A 20,623-nucleotide genomic window follows, 5' to 3' on the forward strand; every position below is an offset into this window, starting at 1 on the left:
TCCAAGTGTTGTTCTTCTACGTTTTTTGGTAGATTGGCCTCTGTCTTTGTCCTTTGGCTCGTCTAGTTCAGGGTTCCCCGTCTGAATCAAAGCTACATTTCCTCCAGCTCTTCTGCTCAGGCTTTTGTGGCAGCTTTTTTTGACGATCTGCCACCGCCACCTGTTCTGTGACCCAGGATGACACTCTAAGCCATCTTTTCCATAAGATACCCCCATCTCTGGAGATACTCACGCTGGTTAGAAGTTCTCACATTTCAGCAAAAATATTTACATGGATGCCGGATGCATACACAAGTTCGTTTGAATTGTATGCATGCATTAAGGGTATGCCCTTCATTACCCAAACTTACTGATAGAAGGGCTCTGCTTTCAACTTGAGTCCAGAATGTACTGTAACTTTGAACAAAGGTGCCGCTAGAAAGAAAGAAACATTAAAACATTTGGAATAGATTGCAAGGACTAACGACTTAACACATTTAAATACATAATGTAATGTGAAAGCAAAGTTTGTCACAGCTCATTGCTATGTGTACATTCAATTAAAAGAATATTTTGTTTTCGTTGAAAAGGGCATTGACACAGTGACAATTTGTTTAATGGGTAAATTGACATTCTGGAGACTGGGACATTCTCTCAGAAGCAAATGACTAATTCTTCTCAAACTATGGTTCCATCATAAGCACTGTTGACAGAGCATTGTGATTTGTGTTAAACAATTATAACACTGGAGTGAATGGGGTCTAAACTTGTTAAATAGTAAACCGTCTGCAAATGAAATTTTTGCTACCACATTTAAATGTGTGACCAACCTATAATACTAAAATGTCCATGTGCTCTTTTTCCCCAGCGTTCCAGAGTTAGCATCAGACTAAATGGTCAAATAAGAATATTTTTCAAAATGTTTAAAATCTGCAAATACAAATTGGATGATGCGGATTTAGTGCAGAGCTGGATCTCTTGATAAAGAAGTATTGACAATTAAGGCTTCTCCAAAGTAAAAGTATGGCGAAGCTAAAAGCGAATTATGTTCTTAGCCTTTCTTTAATGTGCGTATTATTTTTGTATAACCAGAGAAGCATGCACATCCTAGAATTTTCTAACTGGCCAAGATTTTTTTTCTGTTAATGGGAGGGAATAGTTTATTCACGCTTTGGAAATTTGTCTGCATTTCAGCTCGTTCAGGTCGACTTTGAGATGAATTAGCATGAGGTACCTGCATAAGGTGCACTCCTCAATAGCCCAGCAAATGGATTTTGGCGCTAAGAGATCATTCGGTACTGGAAAAGCTTGGCCAGAGCTCTCTGGCTATTATATTTCACACTCTATACATCATCCACTACATGATTATTAGAGGAAACACAAATGATGCACAAAAAACGGGAAACGTGTTAAAATGAAAATAAATACCTAAATAGGATTTGCGACAGTCCTGAAGGTGCGACCCAGACAGCGCTGACTTTTGACTTGGCTGTAGCACTTGTGTGACTCACTGCAGAGTTCTACCAATATAGAAAGGCATGAAAACTTATATTAGACCAACTTTTAAGAGGACTAGTCATCTAATTTACAGAAGTGTCTTTAAAACCTTTAACAAATGTCTTTATAATACATATTAGGTGTATTGAATTCTTTGTACCAACTTTGCTGATGTATCAACATATGAATATTGAAAGCTTATTAACAAATTAGCCAATTTATTACTAAAGCCAACACGTTCCTAATAAATGTAAGTTATGGTCATATTTATATTTAATATCACAGTGTAATAGATGATCAATCATCTTCATAATTAGAAACAAAGTCACTCTGTTTCTACCTGGTAGTAGCCATTAGTCATAATATTATTTTTAATCTTCAATCTAATAAATGCATCTTTTATTCAAAGGTGTTAATCCTTAAAATAATTTCAGTGAACAACTAATTCACAAAATAAAGAAATTTTTTTGTGAATTAAAACATTTTTAGACTAATCACTTAGGACCTGTTGTAATTTTTTCCTTCACTTATATTCTATTTTGCAACTTATTGTGCTGTAAAAAACAATAAATTAAGCCAGGCATGTAGAAAAAAATGATACAAATGATAAAAGAAATGTGACAAGTCTTCCAAAATACTGTACCATGTAAACTATAATTGTGGAGTTTGCTTTACTGCTAGCGAATTGCTAGTGATGTTTGCATCATGTTGCACAACCAACCATATCTATGAGGCAATTCAAAGCCATGCAAAGTGGCTTCGAGTGGCCTCATAAATATGATTTGGTAGTTTGCCCCGCCAAAGCATCACAAAAAGTGGTGCTTCGGCAGTGCAGGGGACTCATAAATATGCCCATTGTTGTTGCCAAGGAATCTAGAGCAGCACATCCACTGTGTCACTCTGGACAAGTGACTTGACCATCAGATTCCTCCTGGAGTATTTGTCTGCCCCATAGCAGTTCAAGTTACAGCAGCGGAGAACAAAATACCTCCCCCACACAGAGAAAAACCTGTGAAATAATATGGTCCAGTTTAAATTTTGTTCATATATAAAGTCCTGGACTTTATGGACCTCATGGTATCAAATTCTCCAAATTATTCTTCAAGGTGTTGCAAGAGCTCTTTCAGAAACTAAAGCCAGATTCTGCAGTCACAATTTGAGCATTAGATGGCTAAACACCACAAGCAGTACCAACTTGGAGATCAGAACAGGAAACTCCTCTTATGGGAACCACCAATCTTTAAACCAGTCTTTTTTGTGATTAAATCAAAACAATGTAACTGAAAATGAAAACCTAAAATGTGTTTGTTCTGAAGAGAGCAGCTTAAATGTGTATATCTTGATTTGGACATTCATGGGTTCATAGAGGGAGGGATGGGCGTTCGGTGAATGGACTTGCACCTCATGTTTCAGTTGTATTACAAGTCCGCATATCCTCTTGATCAGAAGCAGGACATCCCTATGTTGGGGAGATGGGCAGGATTGATGCAGGTACGTGTATGTAGAAAAGTAGTTTCTTATCCTATAATTCAGATTGGACATTCGTGCATACACGCACATGTACATACAAACACTTTGACTTCAAGTTTGTGTTAGAAATTGTAGAAACAAGCAATACATACCTGCACGGAATTACATTGAAGAATTTGAGCACTTGAATCACTGACAAGAAATGAGCCAACGGTGGTGCTTTTTCCAACTGTATGGGCTTGTAGTAAGAATCCTTTAAACGTGGTACCGGAGTTTGCTTGTAGGGTCACTTGAAAAAAACAAATGAAACGTGTAGATAAATGAACAAAGCTTTATTCCTTTAAATGTTAAGAGGGTGAGTCAATTGGTCACTGTGAAATGCAGCATTACCTCCTCAACCCATTTCCTTGTACACTACTTGCTATTTGAGGTGTCTATCTTCTACCCATGCACCAAGTGAACTATCTGAACCAATGGAAAATATCTAAACACGCGCCCCGCTCCTCTATGTCCCATCTATCCACCTACCAATATGGTGATGAAAGAGGTTGGAACCCTGAATACTTTTATATCCCTGAGCTAAAGAATGAGAATTCAGGCAACCAGTGGCAGCTGCAGATAACAAAGTTTACACATTTTCTGAACTCTTGGAAGAGAATGCTGATAAAGAAATCATTGATGAACTAGAAGCAATAACGTATCATACTTAGGAAGGATGTTAGCCCTAATAGGTCAGCTGTTGTGGATGTGTTGCTGACTCCTCCTCTTTGAGGCTCAACCTGGAATTCCCTCCACCCGGAACAAGGATCAAAGAAATAAGGGCACCTGGTTGCTGAGCTCACCCTTTTCTCAATTTAATGAGTCATTTTTGCTGCAGTGTAATGAAGACCTCTACTATGGGTTCTTTCTGAATGTTCAGCGTGCGTTCAAACCCCAATGTGTCACTGCTGTCATTGAATAAAAAATGGACAGGCTGTATCACTGTACTTTCCAGATCATGTACTCAAATATCTAAGTCACAGAAGAAATAATAAAGTTGAGCCTCCTGTCCCCAACTCCCCAATATGCGTGAAAATATGGAATGCATCATGACCAAAAATCCACCCCAAGATGTTTTTATCCCATTTACAGGTAAAATTCTAATAATACTTGAACTTCATCATTGGTGGGGTCGTGACTTGCACGCAGCCCAGATGGCCGCACATTCTTTGAGCTCCGGCAGATCGCGGAGGTGGTCATTCGGCTCTTCATGTGATACAGATAACCTTCTGCTCACCAGAGGACAGGAATCTGCAGCGGAACACCCCAGGATCTACAGCGGCGAGTTTTGGCTGATTTAAAATGCTCCTGACCGCACAAGTGCCGCTTTTATCTTCTCCTCAGACGCGACTCACAAAAAGGCGGCGCGTGTGGAATCTGATTGTGACGCTGCTTTATAGGAGGATATTTCAGTTTGTTAACCCTGACTTCCTATATTTTACTCAACATATGAGGTATAGTGCCGGACTATTATCTTTCCCTCACTACATGGAAATGTCCTGTGAGGATGTGCTGAATATACGTTTTGGCAGCATAAATCTGTTCTATAGGACAAAATACCTTCGCCACATTCATGCCCTGCTTCTGAATTAAGTCCCAGCGGGCGCTTCTCCACTGTGAGCTACTATTCAATGTCCGACTGTTGGATGGCAATTTTTTGGCGCTGTTGGTAGTGGGCTCATACAGTGTATACAGATGTCAGCCTTTGTTAAGCATTTCCATACTGCTGTTGGCCCTATTGTTGTGGGCTCTGAGTGCTTGTTACTACCAGGAGTCACGTCGAGCGCTGAATATGGTCCTGCTGATATGTGTACTTATGCACTAAGAGCGCTGCTGACAAGAATCCTTTAACCTTGATCGGTCTATGGTGTGAAGTACTGTTCAACTGTCTATAATGTATAGACTGGTGATATCCTTTTTGGAGTGCAAATGAGGTATATTTTGCAATTACGTTATATTATCTGACTTGCTCTAATGGCAGAAATTATGGGTATCTCCTCAAAGGACAAGGATTCTAAAGGAAATCTGAGGAGGTCTAAACAAGCCTCTCCCACTCTGGAATTAGCACCTAAAGACTCTTTCGCTACCTTGGATACTCTTCTTTCTCGGCTCAATTCGGTCCATGATATTGCGCAGAGCACCAAAACAAATACTGATTTACTTCAGTTTAAAGTGGCAGCAATCAGGAATGATATTAAAAATGTGTCTCTACTTAATGCAGAATCTTGTATAAGTTCAGTTGAGGATTCCACGCACAAACAGGCTAAACATATGCAGAACATGGAGCGCTCTTTGGTTTCACTGCAGAGACACCTCACTGAACAGGAAGACAGAAATTGTAAGAGTAACCTCTGTATTTTTGGGCTGCCAGTGGATTGCGAAACAGCTGCTCCGTCAATTTTGGATTTTTTGCTCAATTGGATTCCTACTGTGTTGAATATCTCTTTCCAAAAAGAATTTGAAATAGAGCGTGCCCATAGGGTCCTTATGTTTAAATCCAAGTCTCTGACGTACCCAAGACCATTGATTTTTAAACCTTTGAGGCATCAGCATTCTGAACACATTTTGGCTCAAATGAGGAAAATTAGATCGCTGCAATGGGAAGGTCACAAAATTGCCATATCTCAGGTTTTTGCCAGAGATACTGTTATTCGTAGGAAAGGTTTTCTAAATCTACATAGACCACTTCTAGAGATGAACATTCCGTTCTTTTCTGGCCTCTCACGCTTCAAAATAACTTTCAGAGGTCGCACCCAGATATTCTATGAACCATCTGACCTGTCCACCTTTTTGGAAAACCAGACTGAGTCTCAGATGGACTCCGAATCTCCCCCGGGCACCTCTAACTCTTAATTATTTCTCTTTTTAGGTGGCTGGTTTAATGCTTATCTGAGCCTTTCCCGGAATTTGTAATCTTAGTGTTCTCTCGAAACTCTAGGAGTAGGGATGATTATTTACCTCTGGCTATTCGGCTGTTGCGGTTTAATTCTTGTGCCTTTACTAACTTTTCCCTTACAGGCTTCATCGTTTACTCCCAGGGCAATAGTATTTTAGTGTTAAGTGTGATAATTGTATTTTTGCATCTCTTATTCTTATAACTTCCTTTTTATGTAAGGTCTTTTGTCTCATGATCTCTTTTGGCTCTGTTCTATATTGCTCTAACTAGTCATAATCTTTCTGGTATGTCCAATTCTTATTGTACGTCTCTTTATATTATTCATGATCTATATGTTGTTGATAACGTTTTTTCTTTTTCCTAGAGCTATTTTATTTATCCGTCCTTTCTGTGTTATTAGTCCTTCTATTTTCTTTGGTATTTTGTGTATGTGTTACCACATGAATTTATTACTATTTGATTTCTACCTCGCTTCTTGTATCTACAGGCATGCGTTATGAATTATTTGTTATGTATTGCATGGTATTTTTCCTTTTTTCTTGTCACACACATTATATTTGACTTCAAGAGGGTCGTTATTGGGTATTCATCAATACGGTAATGTTTCTTATTTAGTATGCATATTATCTACTGTTTTGATAGGTATTTCTTACTGTTTTATGGTCTTTCATAGTATTTTAAATCCATCAACTAGTTATTTATTACACTATGTATATGTTTCGACTTATGCTATTCTGTATTTATTCATTATTGTTATTTATCACATTTTAACTGGATATTTATTATGTATTTTTGTGCTTTTGTTTATTTAAGGAAATTAAATTGTACAGTTTTCTCTTTAAAAACTAAATGTTTGGGTCTTTTGGTACCTTGGTAATTTAACCTTATTGTTCATTAACAGTTCTATAGTATAGGTATTTATTAACTTTCAATATTCCGTTGCTTAATACGTTATCTTTTTTTCAGAAGGGGGAGCTGTGAGTGCTGGCCTCTGTGGTTGTTCATCCACGTTTTTTCCTCCCATGCATTCTGTCGGTTACAGACATCCCCTGGTGGGGTTCTTTCTCTTTTGTGTTCAGTTTTTTCTGGTATTTTCTTTCTCTGTTCTTCTCTTTTCTCCAATCTTTGCTTGTTCTTTCTTTATTTCTTCGTTCCTGGGGACTCCTGCTTCAGTCTGTTCTTTTTGTTCTTATTATCTTCCATTCATTACTAAGCTTGAGATAAAGATACTGTGCTTTCCTTTTTCTCATACATCAAATTTGTTTATTTAGGTTGATCTTTGTCCACTATGTATGGTCTGAATGTGCTTACACTTAATGTGCATGGTCTAAATCACCCTGTTAAGAGGCCCAAGATTTTGGACTATTGCAAAAGCTTATCTGGTGATATTGTGTTACTTCAGGAAACTAAGGTAGCTTATAAAGAAGCCTTACTTTTACGGAAGGAGAGGGTCCTTGATGTAGCTTGTTCTGAAGCCGCTGCTAAAAGGAAGGCGGTTGTGCGTTGATTTCCAAAAGTTCTGGTCTATCTATTGTTACTGCAGAACATGATTCGAACGGTACAAGGCTGTTTTTTCGTTTGTCCAATGGTTTGATTGATAAATATGTTATGAATATCTATGCGCCTAGTAATGATGATCAATCTTTTTGGCTTGCTATAAGTAAAAGGCTTTCTGATATTCCTCGAAATGCTAAAATGATTGTTGGCTGTGATTTAAATCTTCCTATGGATCCTATTTTAGACAGACACTCTGCTTTTAAATTCCGCCCTCCTAGGTTGCATAAACAAATGCTTGATATGTGCTCTTCTCATTAACTTATTGACGTATGGAGAATGCATAATCCTACCGGCAGTGATTTCACCTTTTTTTTCCTCTCCACACTAGTTTTTCTCGTATTGATTATCTTCTTGTTGCTCATATTGGTGTCCAGGTGCAAAAATCTAAACGATTGTTGTTACGGAATCGAGCTGGCAAGATGTTAGCTGCACCATTACATTCAGGATACTAATGTTAAATCTGCTCAGATTTCTTATATCAATGATAATTTTGGTTCTAGGAAATTTCATACCCTAGACATTCTTGAGGTTTTTCGTGATTTTTATAAAAAACGATATACTCTAAAAGATCAATGTATTCTTGTTATGTGTCAACAATTCTTGTCCTCTATTCCTAAAAATACAATTTCTGATTAAGAAATGATAGCTTTGGGGAAACCGATTGATTCTGAAGAGATAATTTAGGCCATTGGGGCTACTCGGTCAGGGAAGACCCCAGGGCCTGATGGGTTCCCTATAGCTTGCTATAAGACATTTTTATCTTCAATACTAAATTATTTCAAAATAGTTTTTGATAACTTTGTCTCGTCGGGTAATGTCTCTGGCTCAGCTGCTGAGGCTACTATTGTTGTAATTCCTAAGGAGAGCAAGGATCATTCTGACCCTAAAAACGTCCGTCCAATTTCCCACTTAAATATGGAAACAAAGATATTTGCCAAAATTCTGGCCAAACGTTTGGAGTGCCATATCCCTAGTCTTATTCATTCCTCTCAGACTGGTTTTGACAAAGGGAGGTTGGCTAAAGATAATATTCGCACTTTTTGTCATATTTTGAAAAAAGCAAAGCTTTCTAATTTTCCTTCAGCAGCGATTGCCCTCGACGCTGAGAAGGCTTTTGATAAGGTCTCTTGGCCTTTTCTGCAAACAGTACTTCAATTTCATACTCTAGGGGATTCATTTACCAATATGGTAATGTCCCTGTATGCAGGAATAGTACTTCTAATTGAAAATTAGTTGCATCCCCTGTTGCACACCTTCTCTCCTTGGTAGTGAAACAAGGATTCCTTTTTTAAAAGAAGATGGTCTTCAACATGTTCATTGAAACAGTTTTCTTTATTATTTTTTCAAATTCGTTTCTTTTCCTCATGAAATTTTTCTTCAGTCCATTCTATGTAGTATATTTACATGACATCAATGCCCCTTATTGCTTTCTCCAATGCATTTCGGGCATCAGATAGCCCTTCATCGGGGAGCATATACTAAAAAAGATGAATCAAACAAAACATTTCAAAACTGAAAGTAACATCCTATCCGTTTACAAGAAACTGTGTGACATTTTTTGTTCATTTGGGGCAATCTCATAGAGTTTGTGCCCCGTAATAGTGCTGCAAAGTGCCCGAGTGAAGGGTGATAAAAAGTGCTCTGTATCAAAAATAAATAGCGTACGCACTTAGGCGCGTGCTTACATTCAGATTTCAATGTCCACGATCCTTAATAATATTAAAAAAAGGAACGCAATGGTTAGTATCTAACTAGACGAGCTTGACACTAGTTACAATGTCGCATTCGTTGTATGTCGAAACAACTTACTTCTGGGACGCTAGGCGTCTCTTTCTCTTTCTGTCCGTTACACAAATGTCAGGTTTCCAGCGTGCAAGTTTGTGGTGCTCGAGAGCGGCTTGAAAAATGGCTCGAAAAGCAACTTCCTGATAAAACAAAGAGGAAGCGCTTTGATTAGTAACGAGTGCCGATCACGTGTTCGTAAAGGTAGAAGAAATACTGCTTTATGTATGGATCATCTGGAGTGAGTGAAAACGAATGGAAACTAAATAAACAAAAAATAAATAATAAATTAAATAAAAGATAAACAACACTTTGTGTTAACATTCAATGATTAAAAAATGCTCACAGTGGTGTTATAGGACATGCCAAAAACATCATTAAACAGGTACAAAGAATATGTAGGAGACGCCTACAAGTTGTTAAATTCTACATATTTCTGGATAGCACATAATTATAGATAGCATGAAAATTCTACGCGATCATTTAAACCAAAAGGTTTGTTAGAGTTCATCATATAGATCCAATGGTTTTCCCTCTGGAGTAGCTGTTGGTTATTGTCCACACCTTCTCTTTTCAGTTCTGTTTCAAGAATAAGAAACTGTAATTGAGATACATTGTGATGTTCACTAATATACCAAGGAGGATGAAAGGTCTAGAATGTGTGGTAACACAAGGCAACTACAAAAAAAGTGGATAGTAGAGTGGCAGTTTGGCCGAGATATTCCCATCAAACCAAAGAACAACTTTAGGGTGGTTTGATGGGAATATCTCGGCCAAACTGCCACTCTACTATCCACTTTTTTTGTAGTTGCCTTGTGTTACCACACATTCTAGACCTTTCATCCTCCTTGGTATATTAGTGATTGATGTTGGAGATGGGATGATAGGTCTTTAAATATATCTCCTTTGACCCTTCTCAAATTTTTCGGTTCTTGACATTGTGATGTTCTTCACAAAAATGGAGTGCTATAGAAGACTTCTGATTCTTGGTTCTTATATTCGATTTGTGTTCATTGATACTTGTTTTGATCTTTCTCTCAGTTTTACCAATGTAAACTTTGCCACACGGGCATTTGAGCATATAGATCACGTTAGGTGTATCACAAGTGGCGTTGACTCGTAATTTAATCTTGTATCCCTTCTTGGGATGGGTAATGGTATTTCCTTTGATAATGTTGTTGCAGTTACCACAGTGTAAACAGGGTCTGGTTCCTCGAAAAATTATGGATGTTTCAGTTTGCATCTTGAGTAATTCACCCAAATTTTTTCCTCTGGTGAAAGCAAAAATTGGAGGTTTCTCAATTATGGAGTTGAAATCTGGTTCTGCTTTTAAAATTCCCCAATGGTTTTTGATGATTTTCTTGAACTTAATACTTGAGGTTGAATATTTTGACACCATAGTTGTTCTTGTTTCTTCCATTTTTGATCGTCCTTTCAGTAAATCATTTCTTTGAATGTTCTTAACCCTTGCTTTCGCTGTGTCAATGATTTCTTTGGGATACCCTCTCTTTTCAAACCTCTCACCCATTTCCTCGATTCTCAGATTAGCTTTGTTTGGGTCTGATTTAATTCTTTTAACTCTCATAATTTGTGAGAGAGGTAATTGTCGTTTGAGAGCCGCTTGATGAAAGCTGTGATAATGTAGGGTATTGTTTCTGTCCGTAATCTTACGGTATAACATCAGTTTCAATTCCTTCAGTTGATAATGTGATTTGAACATCTAGAAAAGTTATGGTTTTATTCGAAATTTCCCAAGTAAGTTGAATTCTTTCATCAACTGCATTCAGGTTCAACAGTGCTTCTTGCAATTTCTCTTTGGTGTTTGACCATATAATAAAAATGTCGTCAATGTACCTCACAAGCATCTTCAGGTCGGATGTCCAGTTGGCATTGTTTAATATGTTGTTCTCTTCATACATCTTCATGTAAATATTCGCGTATACAGGAGCCGCGCAATTCCCCATGGAGGTCCCTACCAATTGTTGATACCATTTATTGTCATGCTTGAAGTAACTTTGATATAGGGTGAAGACCATTAATTCCATCAAGAAAGTTTGCATCGGTAAGTCATAATTGGTTGTTTATATAGCCTGTTCCTGAACCATGTGGAATTGATGTGTAAAGTGATTTAATATCTGCTGTACACAAGAACACTGATTCATCTGGTTTAATCACTACTGAGTTGAGTTTCGATAAGAAGTCGGTTGTGTCTGATGTACGTGGTAATTTTTTTGACTGAGGGTTGAAGATATTTATCTAAAAAATGACCAATTGGTTCATGTAGACTCCCTCTTGTGGAGACAATGGGTCTTAAAGGGGGGCCCTCGAGGTTCTTGTGAATTTTCGGCATCATGTAAAATGACGGACTTCTCGGATGCTGTTTTATTAAATAGTTTTTTGTCCTTTCGTTGATCACTCCATTGTCTTTAGCTCTTTGTATAATTTCTGTCAGTGTTAACTTGTATTCATTAGTAGGGTTCTGGTCCAATATTGCATATATTGTGGAATCTGAAATGTGCTCTCTGACTTTTGTTTCGTACATGGTAGAGTTCATTATTACCAAGCCTCCCCCTTTGTCTGCTTTGACACATGTAATACTTTTATTGTTGGCTAATTTCTTCAGAATACTAAGATCTTTATTGGTAATATTCTTTTTGGTGGTTTGTTGGCATTTCAGTTTCACTAAATCTTGTTTCACAAGGGTCTCAAACAAATCTAACGTTTTGTGACTCATAGGAGCCAAAAAATAACTTTTGGGTCTCAGACCTTTAAGTTCATCCGGTTCCTGTGTGGTGGGTTTTTGAGTGATATTGTCAAAAAAATGACGTAATCTGGGTTTGCGCATCAATTTGAATAAGCAAATTTCTAATTCTAGAGTATTAGTCTGTGTGGTAGGGACAAAAGATGTCCCTTTCTGTAGTAGTGTCAGTTCCTGATTGGATAATGTGTAATCTGAAATATTAATCACTAGTTGGTCTTTATTGTGGTCTTTTTCTTTTCTTTCTGTCTGGATGTGACACTTTTTTTATTTGGTTGCTTTTGGTCCCCTCCTGGGTCGTCTGTTTGATTGGGCCTTGTTCTAAAAAAGGCGTTTCAGAAGTAATCGTTGTTGCGGAAGTTGTTGCATAACTTATCTGTGTTCCCTCAGTATTGGTTGCTATTTATCTCTTTGGAGGCTGTAGTCTACTCGTAGATGGTTTGTTCGAGACGACCCAGGAGGGGACAAAGAGCAACCAAATACAAGAAGTGTCACATCGAGACAGAAAGTAAAGAAAAAGATCACAATAAAGACCAACTAGTGATTAATATTTCAGATTACACATTATCCAATCAGGAACTGACACTACTACAGAAAGGGACATCTTTTGTCCCTACCACACAGACTAATACTCTAGAATTAGAGATTAGCTCATTCAAATTGATGCGTAAACTCAGATTACGTAATTTTTTTGACAATATCACTCCAAAACACACCACACAGGAACCGGATCAACTTAAAGGTCTGAGACCAAAAAGTTATTTTTTGGCTCCTATGAGTCACAAAACGTTAGATTTGTTTGAGACCCTTGTGAAACAAGATTTAGTGAAACTGAAATGCCAACAAACCACCAAAAAGAATATTACCAATAAAGATCTTAGTATTCTGAAGAAATTAGCCAACAATAAAAGTATTACATGTGTCAAAGCAGACAAAGGGGGAGGCTTGGTAATAATGAACTCTACCATGTACGAAACAAAAGTCAGAGAGCACATTTCAGATTCCACAATATATGCAATATTGGACCAGAACCCTACTAATGAATACAAGTTAACACTGACAGAAATTATACAAAGAGCTAAAGACAATGGAGTGATCAACGAAAGGACAAAGAACTATTTAATTAAACAGCATCCAAGAAGTCCGTCATTTTACATGATGCCGAAAATTCACAAGAACCTCGAGGGCCCCCCTTTAAGACCCATTGTCTCCACAAGAGGGAGTCTACATGAACCAATTGGTCGTTTTTTAGATAAATATCTTCAACCCTCAGTCAAAAAAATTACCACGTACATCAGACACAACCGACTTCTTATCGAAACTCAACTCAGTAGTGATTAAACCAGATGTATCAGTTTTATTGTGTACAGCAGATATTAAATCACTTTACACATCAATTCCACATGGTTCCGGACTAGAAGCCATGGAACAGGCTATTTTAACAACCGATTATGACTTACCGATGCAAACTTTCCTGATGGCATTAATGGTCTTCACCCTATATCAAAGTTACTTCAAGCATGACAATAAATGGTATCAACAATTGGTAGGGACCTCCATGGGTAATTGCGCAGCTCCTGTATACGCGAATATTTACATGAAGATGTATGAAGAGAACAACATATTAAACAATGCCAACTGGACATCCGACCTGAAGATGCTTGTGAGGTACATTGACGACATTTTTATTATATGGTCAAACACCAAAGAGAAATTGCAAGAAGCACTGTTGAACCTGAATGCAGTTGATGAAAGAATTCAACTTACTTGGGAAATTTCGAATAAAACCATAACTTTTCTAGATGTTCAAATCACATTATCAACTGAAGGAATTGAAACTGATATATACCGTAAGATTACGGAGAGAAACAATACCCTACATTATCACAGCTTTCATCAATCGGCTCTCAAACGACACTTACCTCTCTCACAAATGATGAGTTAAAAGAATTAGATCAGACCCAAACAAAGCTACCCTGAGGATCGAGGAAATGGGTGAGAGGTTTGAAAAGAGAGGGTATTCCAAAGAAATCATTGACACAGCGAAAGCAAGGGTTAAGGACATTCAAAGAAATGATTTACTGAAAGGACGATCAAAAATGGAAGAAACAAGAACTATGGTGTCAAAATATTCAACCTCAAGTATTAAGTTCAAGAAAATCATCAAAAACCATTGGGGAATTTTAAAAGGAGAACCAGATTTCAAATCCATATTTGAGAAACCTCCAATTTTTGCTTTCACCAGAGGAAAAAATTTGGGTGAATTACTCAAGATGCAAACTGAAACATCCATCATTTTTCGAGGAACCAGACCCTGTTTACACTGTGGTAACTGCAACAACATTATCAAAGGAAATACCATTACCCATCCCATGAAGGGATACAAGATTAAATTACGAGTCAACGCCACTTGTGATACAATTAACGTGATCTATATGCTCAAATGCCCGTGTGGCAAAGTTTACATTGGTAAAACTGAGAGAAAGATCAAAACAAGTTTCAATGAACACAAATCGAATATAAGAACCAAGAATCAGTAGTCTTCTATAGCACTCCATTTTTGTGAAGAACATCACAATGTATCTCAATTACAGTTTCTTATTCTTGAAACAGTACTGAAAAGAGAAGGTGTGGACAATAACCAACAGCTACTCCAGAGGGAAACCCATTGGATCTATATGATGAACTCTAACAAACCTTTTGGTTTAAATGATCGCGTAGAATTTTCATGCTATCTATAATTATGTGCTATCCAGAAATATGTAGAATTTAACAACTTGTAGGCGTCTCCTACATATTCTTTGTACCTGTTTAATGATGTTTTTGGCATGTCCTATAACACCACTGTGAAAATTTTTTAATCATTGAATGTTAACAAAAAGTGTTGTTTATCTTTTATTCAATTTATTATTTATTTCTTGTTTATTTAGTTTCCATTCGTTTTCACTCACTCCAGGCGATCGTACATAAAGCAGTATTTCTTCTACCTTTACGAACACATGATCGGCACTCGTTACCAATCAAAGCGCTTCCTCTTTGTTTTATCAGGAAGTTGCTTTTTGAGCCATTTTTCAAGCCGCTCTCGAGCACCACAAACTTGCACGCTGTAAACCTGACATTCGTGTAACGGACAAAAAGAGAAAGAGATGCCTAGCGTCCCAGAAGTAAGTTTTTTCGACATACAACGAATGCGACATTGTAACTAGTGTCAAGCTCGTCTAGTTAGATACTAACCATCGCGTTACTTTTTTTAGTATTATTAAGGATCGTGGACATTGAAATCTGAATGGTAGCCAAGTTTCTACCATCGACATGTAAGTATGCGCCTAAGTGCGTACGCTATTTATTTTTGATACAGAGCACTTTTTATCACCCTTCACTCGTGCACTTTGCAGCACTATTACGGGGCATAAACTCTATGAGGCTGCACCAAATGAACAAAAAATGTCACACAGTTTCTTGTAAACGGATGGGATGTTATTTTCAGTTTTGAAATGTTTTGTTTGATTCATCTTTTTTAGCATATGCTCCCTGATTAAGGGCTATCTAATGCCCGAAATTCATTGGAGAAAGCAATAACAGGCATTGATGTCATGCAAATATACTACATAGAATGCAATGAAGAAAAATTTCTTGAGGAAAAGAATTAACAAACGAATTTGAAAATAATAATAAAGAAAACTGTTTCAATTAACATGTTGAAGACAATCTTCTTTTAAAAAATGAATCCTTGTTTCACTACCAAGGAGAGAAGGTGTGCACCAGGGGATGCAACTAATTTTCAATTAGAAGCACTATTCCTGCAATTCTTGATTAGACGTCCTGGACAAGAGACGTCACCCAGGCAGCACCCTAAAATCAGTTTAATTTACGTTGAACATTATGAACTAAGGCTGTGCACTAACCTTCGCCCACTTTTCCGGTCGTTAATGTCCCTGTATGCACATCCTAAAGCTAATATTAGAATAAATGGGGCTACGTCTTCTTTTTTTAATCTCGGTTGGGGCACTAGACAAGGCTGTCCGTTATCAGCCCTTCCCTTTTTTTTTTTTTACTGTCTATAGACCCACTCCTTCGTTGCTCAACCTCAATCAAGATATTAGAGGCTTTCAATTTGGCTCACAGATACTTAAAATGGCCACTTATGCGGATGACATGCTCATCTTTACTGAGGATCTCGTGAAGGCAATCCCTGCCATTTCCAGTACTATTGGGGAATTCTCGCTTGTCTCAGGGTATACTCTGAATAAGGACAAGACGGAAATGTTTCCCCTTAATGTGTTGCGTTTCCCTGCTCACATGGGGAATGAAAGTTTTAAATGGCAATCAACTCATATTAAATATCTTGGGATTTGGTTCTATAAAAATCTGTCAGACACTATCTCATATAATGAATCTCATATCATAGCTAAGGTGAACGATCTATTGACAGGGCGGTCGCCTAAATACATCTCCTGGTGGGGACATTTCCAAACCTTGAAGATGATGATAACTCCCATTGTTAATTTTGTATCTTCGATGTTGCCTATAAAGCTGTCCTCATCTTTTTTCCATGAGATTGAGTTTCTTCAAACTTTTTATGGTGTGATAAGTGCGCTAGAATAGCATATAAACAGTTTAGAAACCCCTTTGCCATGCGTGGGTGTAATCTTCCGGACTGAAACTCGTATCAGATTGCCTTTTTAATATCTCTAGGTGCTCTTTGGTTTGCTTCCGATTTCTTTAATACCCTCCGTGGATTTATATTAAACGGGGGTTGTGCTCTCCTCTATCCACCTCCTCTTTTAAAACAGTGTCTACACTGATTCTACTGTACTCTGGTCGTATTATCTCTGATACAAATAATGCATTAAAATATATAGACAAAAAAGTTTCCAAACCAATTCATAAATCCAGGTGGTCTTCTTTATGGCATAGTCCGAAAATTGTCACTGACATTGACCCTGTTACGATATCTTCTTGGGCTAGTATAGGTATTACGTTGGTCAAAGACCCGTACGATTTCAACCAGGACCTGATTCCTTTTTCCTCTTTAGCTAACCGGTATAATCTCAGTAATATGGATTTTTATTCCTTTCTGGAATTAAAGGTTGCCCTGTCTAAAATTCCCTTTATCCTGATTCAATTACCGTTTTGCTCCTATCTATATGGTATAGATCAGGTCATATTGCCTCCAGAATATATACGTTTTTATCCGACACAAGGCCTTTGCAGTCTACAGTTACACAGGAGAAATGGATACATCATTTTGAACATGATATTTTCAAACATGTCTCACAGGAAACCTAGCAGATCATTGGGAAGTGTTCGCTATGGAATAAGATTGCTCCTTCTCTTAGTCAATCTACATTTTCTATTCTGAATCGTCTGCACTGGACCCTGGTTCGTTTGTATAAACTGAATCTGAAAGATAACGATCTTTTTGGAGTTGCAAGCTAGTTGCTGGGACTCATCAACACATGTTCTTTGAATGCTCGTTATTACAACCTTATTGGGAGCTGGTCCACAAACATTTATTAATAATCTTTGGTAATAATTTTGAGCTCTCATTACCTTTAATCCTATTAGGTCCATGGGCTGCACCAACGCCGTTACCCGTCGACTCTACGGATATGCAATTGTTAGACTTGCTTATATCAACTGCGGTTAAAATTATACTAACAGAGTGGAAATCCTTTAATTTGGTATCATATCATACTTTGTGGGCATGGGTATCATATCTTTGAGGAGCTCATACTTTTGTTGAGGAGAAGCACTATACGCCTTCCATTTCTAGAGATGTTTGAAGGTCTCTGGATAAATATATGGACTTGGCTTTGCAGGGTTTGGTGGCTCAGTATCCTTTTGTGTCTTCCTCTTAACTTATCTCTCTCTCAACGAAGCAGCTGTTCCCATCTCTTGTTTATTCTCTCCTTTCTTCATTCTTCTTCCTCTTCTTCCTTCTATTTTGATGTTTTATTTATTTAAGCACTACGACTTGTTTCTTGAAAATGTTTTTCTGCCAATTCAGATATTAGCTTGTTACGTATACCTTATTTATTGCATTGAATACATTTGTATTTATGAATTGCTCATCTATTTATGGTTCACAATGCGAAGCTGTACTGCTTTATATAGTATTTAACTATTTGTACTCCTTTTCTTAAAAATAATAAAGATATTGGAACATAAAAAAATACTTGAACTTCATCTGGATGGCTAATTAGGTTATTAATATGGGTTATTCAGAATTGCTCTTTTTCTATTGTTGTATTTAGTATAAGAATATCTAAGCATTGGGCACAATTTGAATTATGCAGGATATTTGGAGTGATTTTGGGAAGTTTCTGTTAAACGAGATTTCCAATATTTCACCATTACGAGACTTGAGTAATTGCACATCATTTGCGATAGAAATTTACAGCGCACAGGGCATTCACTGTAAACATTTACTGTGAATGCATGGGAACAACAGAACATGAGCAGCTGTTCATTGTGCTTTTGTGTTATGCACTGTTTTTAGTGCAAAATAAGTCCTGAATTCAAAAAATTACCTAAATGTGTATTTTCAGCTAAAATGTAACACTAAATAATGGTATTGCAGTTCACGTTATTACGCATAATTTCATGTAATTTTTAACCCTGGGCGAAGTACTACGCTATGCTTCCGTAGTTTGCGAAGTTTGCACTACTTCAGACTACGCAAATTGCACATAGCACAGTGCAAACACACGTAGCGGTATTTTTTGCTTGCTCGCAGTCCTCAACGTCAAGTTGGCGACTGCGAGCGAGCAAAATGACATCCCGGCGAGACTTTTTCCTTGTTCGCGATCGTGAGCGTGGAAAATAAACCTACCAACAAGATTCTCAACGCGGGGAGGTCAGGTTTCTTATTGTGAGTGGTCACGTATGCTCGCGATGAGAAATTACCAGTCCGTGTTGAGAAAGCTGCCGCTCGAGTAGAAATCTACTCGAGGGGCAGAAAACAACCGCTTGCACTGTGCAAGATGAGGTTTGCACTGATTGCACAGTGCGGACAAGCATCCGGCACTGTGCAATCAGTGCAAACAGCATTTTGCACAGTGCACTAAGCAGTTAGCGTAGCTCGTGAAGTGCACTTCGCGTAGCTACGCGTAGCACTACTACCCGAACTACGCCCAGGTTTAGTCATTTTGCTGTTACGCGAATCCCACATATCCCTTCATTATCTCTTTCACACCTCTCACTGGCCTTGCTAATATCTGGCAAACCCGTAGTGTTAAGACTAATGACTGATTCTGCAACGTAATCTTTGTGTGGGCCGTTTCCTCACTCAGCAGTGCTTGTTGGAAAGGTTCACAGAGATTGTGTTGAGGGGTTTCATTGACATGTAACGTTACTCAGATTCTATTGTGTTTTTGCAACTGCTCAGCTACTTACTTGCCGTTTATGTGGAAGTGCATGGACATGAGGTCTAAGTATTGGGCTGCAACTTTAGTTGACACCAAGCAAGCAACCACCTTCCATTTAAGGGCAAGGAAGTATTTTTGCATGGCCACTGACTTTTGCCTGATCACTTTGCACAATGGGAATTTCCCAGCCCGCTGGAATAGGTAAATGGAAGATGGAGTACATCCAGGATTGTTTCATCTCATACTCAGAAATGCACATTGCATTGCATGTTGCCTTGCTGTCAAGGATCAGTTTCATTTTTGTAGTTCTGATCTTCTTCCAACTTTTACTTGTCTCACCATGCAAAGTATATTGCTTCTAAACGACGTCATGTATTAGCTCTAATTTCCATCGCTTTAAGAAAACAGTTCATCAGATCTTCCTCAACAGGAGCATGACGTCTAAATTGTTTTCTCTTCTTCGTATTTAAAATATACCTGCAGATTTCGACGTCCTCACCATCCAGTACTATATTTGTGGCTTGGTTTCCCTATGGCCATATTCAGGGCCGGCGCTAGGCATGGACAGCTGTCCAGGGCCCCGCCCCTGCTCGTAGCCGTGGGGCCTCGTAACTTTGCAGACTCCAGACTATTGAGGCCCAGGGGGCCCCCTAAGAATTTATATTTTTTCTTTGTTTGAATAATCTCCCCTGCAGGCCTGTCTCTGTGGGCCCAATGGCTGCATCTGCACATTGATGACAGCAATTAGACCGTTTATTGAAGTGCCCTTGCCTGTGAAGGTTGCCCTGCCCCTGTATCAATGAAAAGCAGAATATCCTGCTGGGCGCAGAACAAAAGTTAGAACAGGCATCACAATGGAAACTGCTAGGACAAGTGGAAAGAGAGCAGAGAGGGGGATTAAAGAGTTAAGGCACACTGAACAGTGTGCGGGGAGGGGGGGAGCAAATAGGTGTGCGTACAGCAGTGAGACAAGAGGTGCCCGCAGAGGAGCAGAATGTGCATGTAAAAGTGGATGCAGCAGGGTTTAAAGTCTGCTGCGTCACTCAAGTCTCAGACCCAGTAGTTAATTAAAATGGACATTCAAAAGGGGCCCTATATTCATGCCTGCAAAAACATTGATCCAGTGTCTGCACAATGAAGGAAAGTTCTGAAAAGCAGGTGATGAGACGGGCCCGCTCTCCATTTTTGCCCTCACACTCAGATTGAAAAAACAAATCTCAACTCTGCAGCAGTGTCACCCTTCGCTGTCTTCAATGAAACTTCAACGAGACTCTT

General features: G+C 38.3%; 1 protein-coding gene across 2 annotated transcripts in view; it reads right to left on the reverse strand.

The window, feature by feature from the left end:
* Nucleotides 1-20,623, reverse strand: part of LOC144776241 (putative ferric-chelate reductase 1) — a 605,038-nt gene that overhangs the window by 393,167 nt on the left and 191,248 nt on the right. For both annotated transcript variants that reach the window (XM_078659261.1, XM_078659260.1), the window contains exons 3-5: nt 3,099-3,235; nt 1,408-1,499; nt 351-414 (exon numbers count right to left, since the gene is read on the reverse strand). In XM_078659261.1, the coding sequence (XP_078515387.1) occupies nt 351-414; nt 1,408-1,499; nt 3,099-3,235 (293 nt within the window). The remainder of the gene's footprint in view (nt 1-350; nt 415-1,407; nt 1,500-3,098; nt 3,236-20,623) is intronic.

Source organism: Lissotriton helveticus, chromosome 1_1 (assembly GCF_964261635.1).
Source record: "Lissotriton helveticus chromosome 1_1, aLisHel1.1, whole genome shotgun sequence".
In the NCBI taxonomy this organism is placed as follows: domain Eukaryota; kingdom Metazoa; phylum Chordata; class Amphibia; order Caudata; family Salamandridae; genus Lissotriton; species Lissotriton helveticus.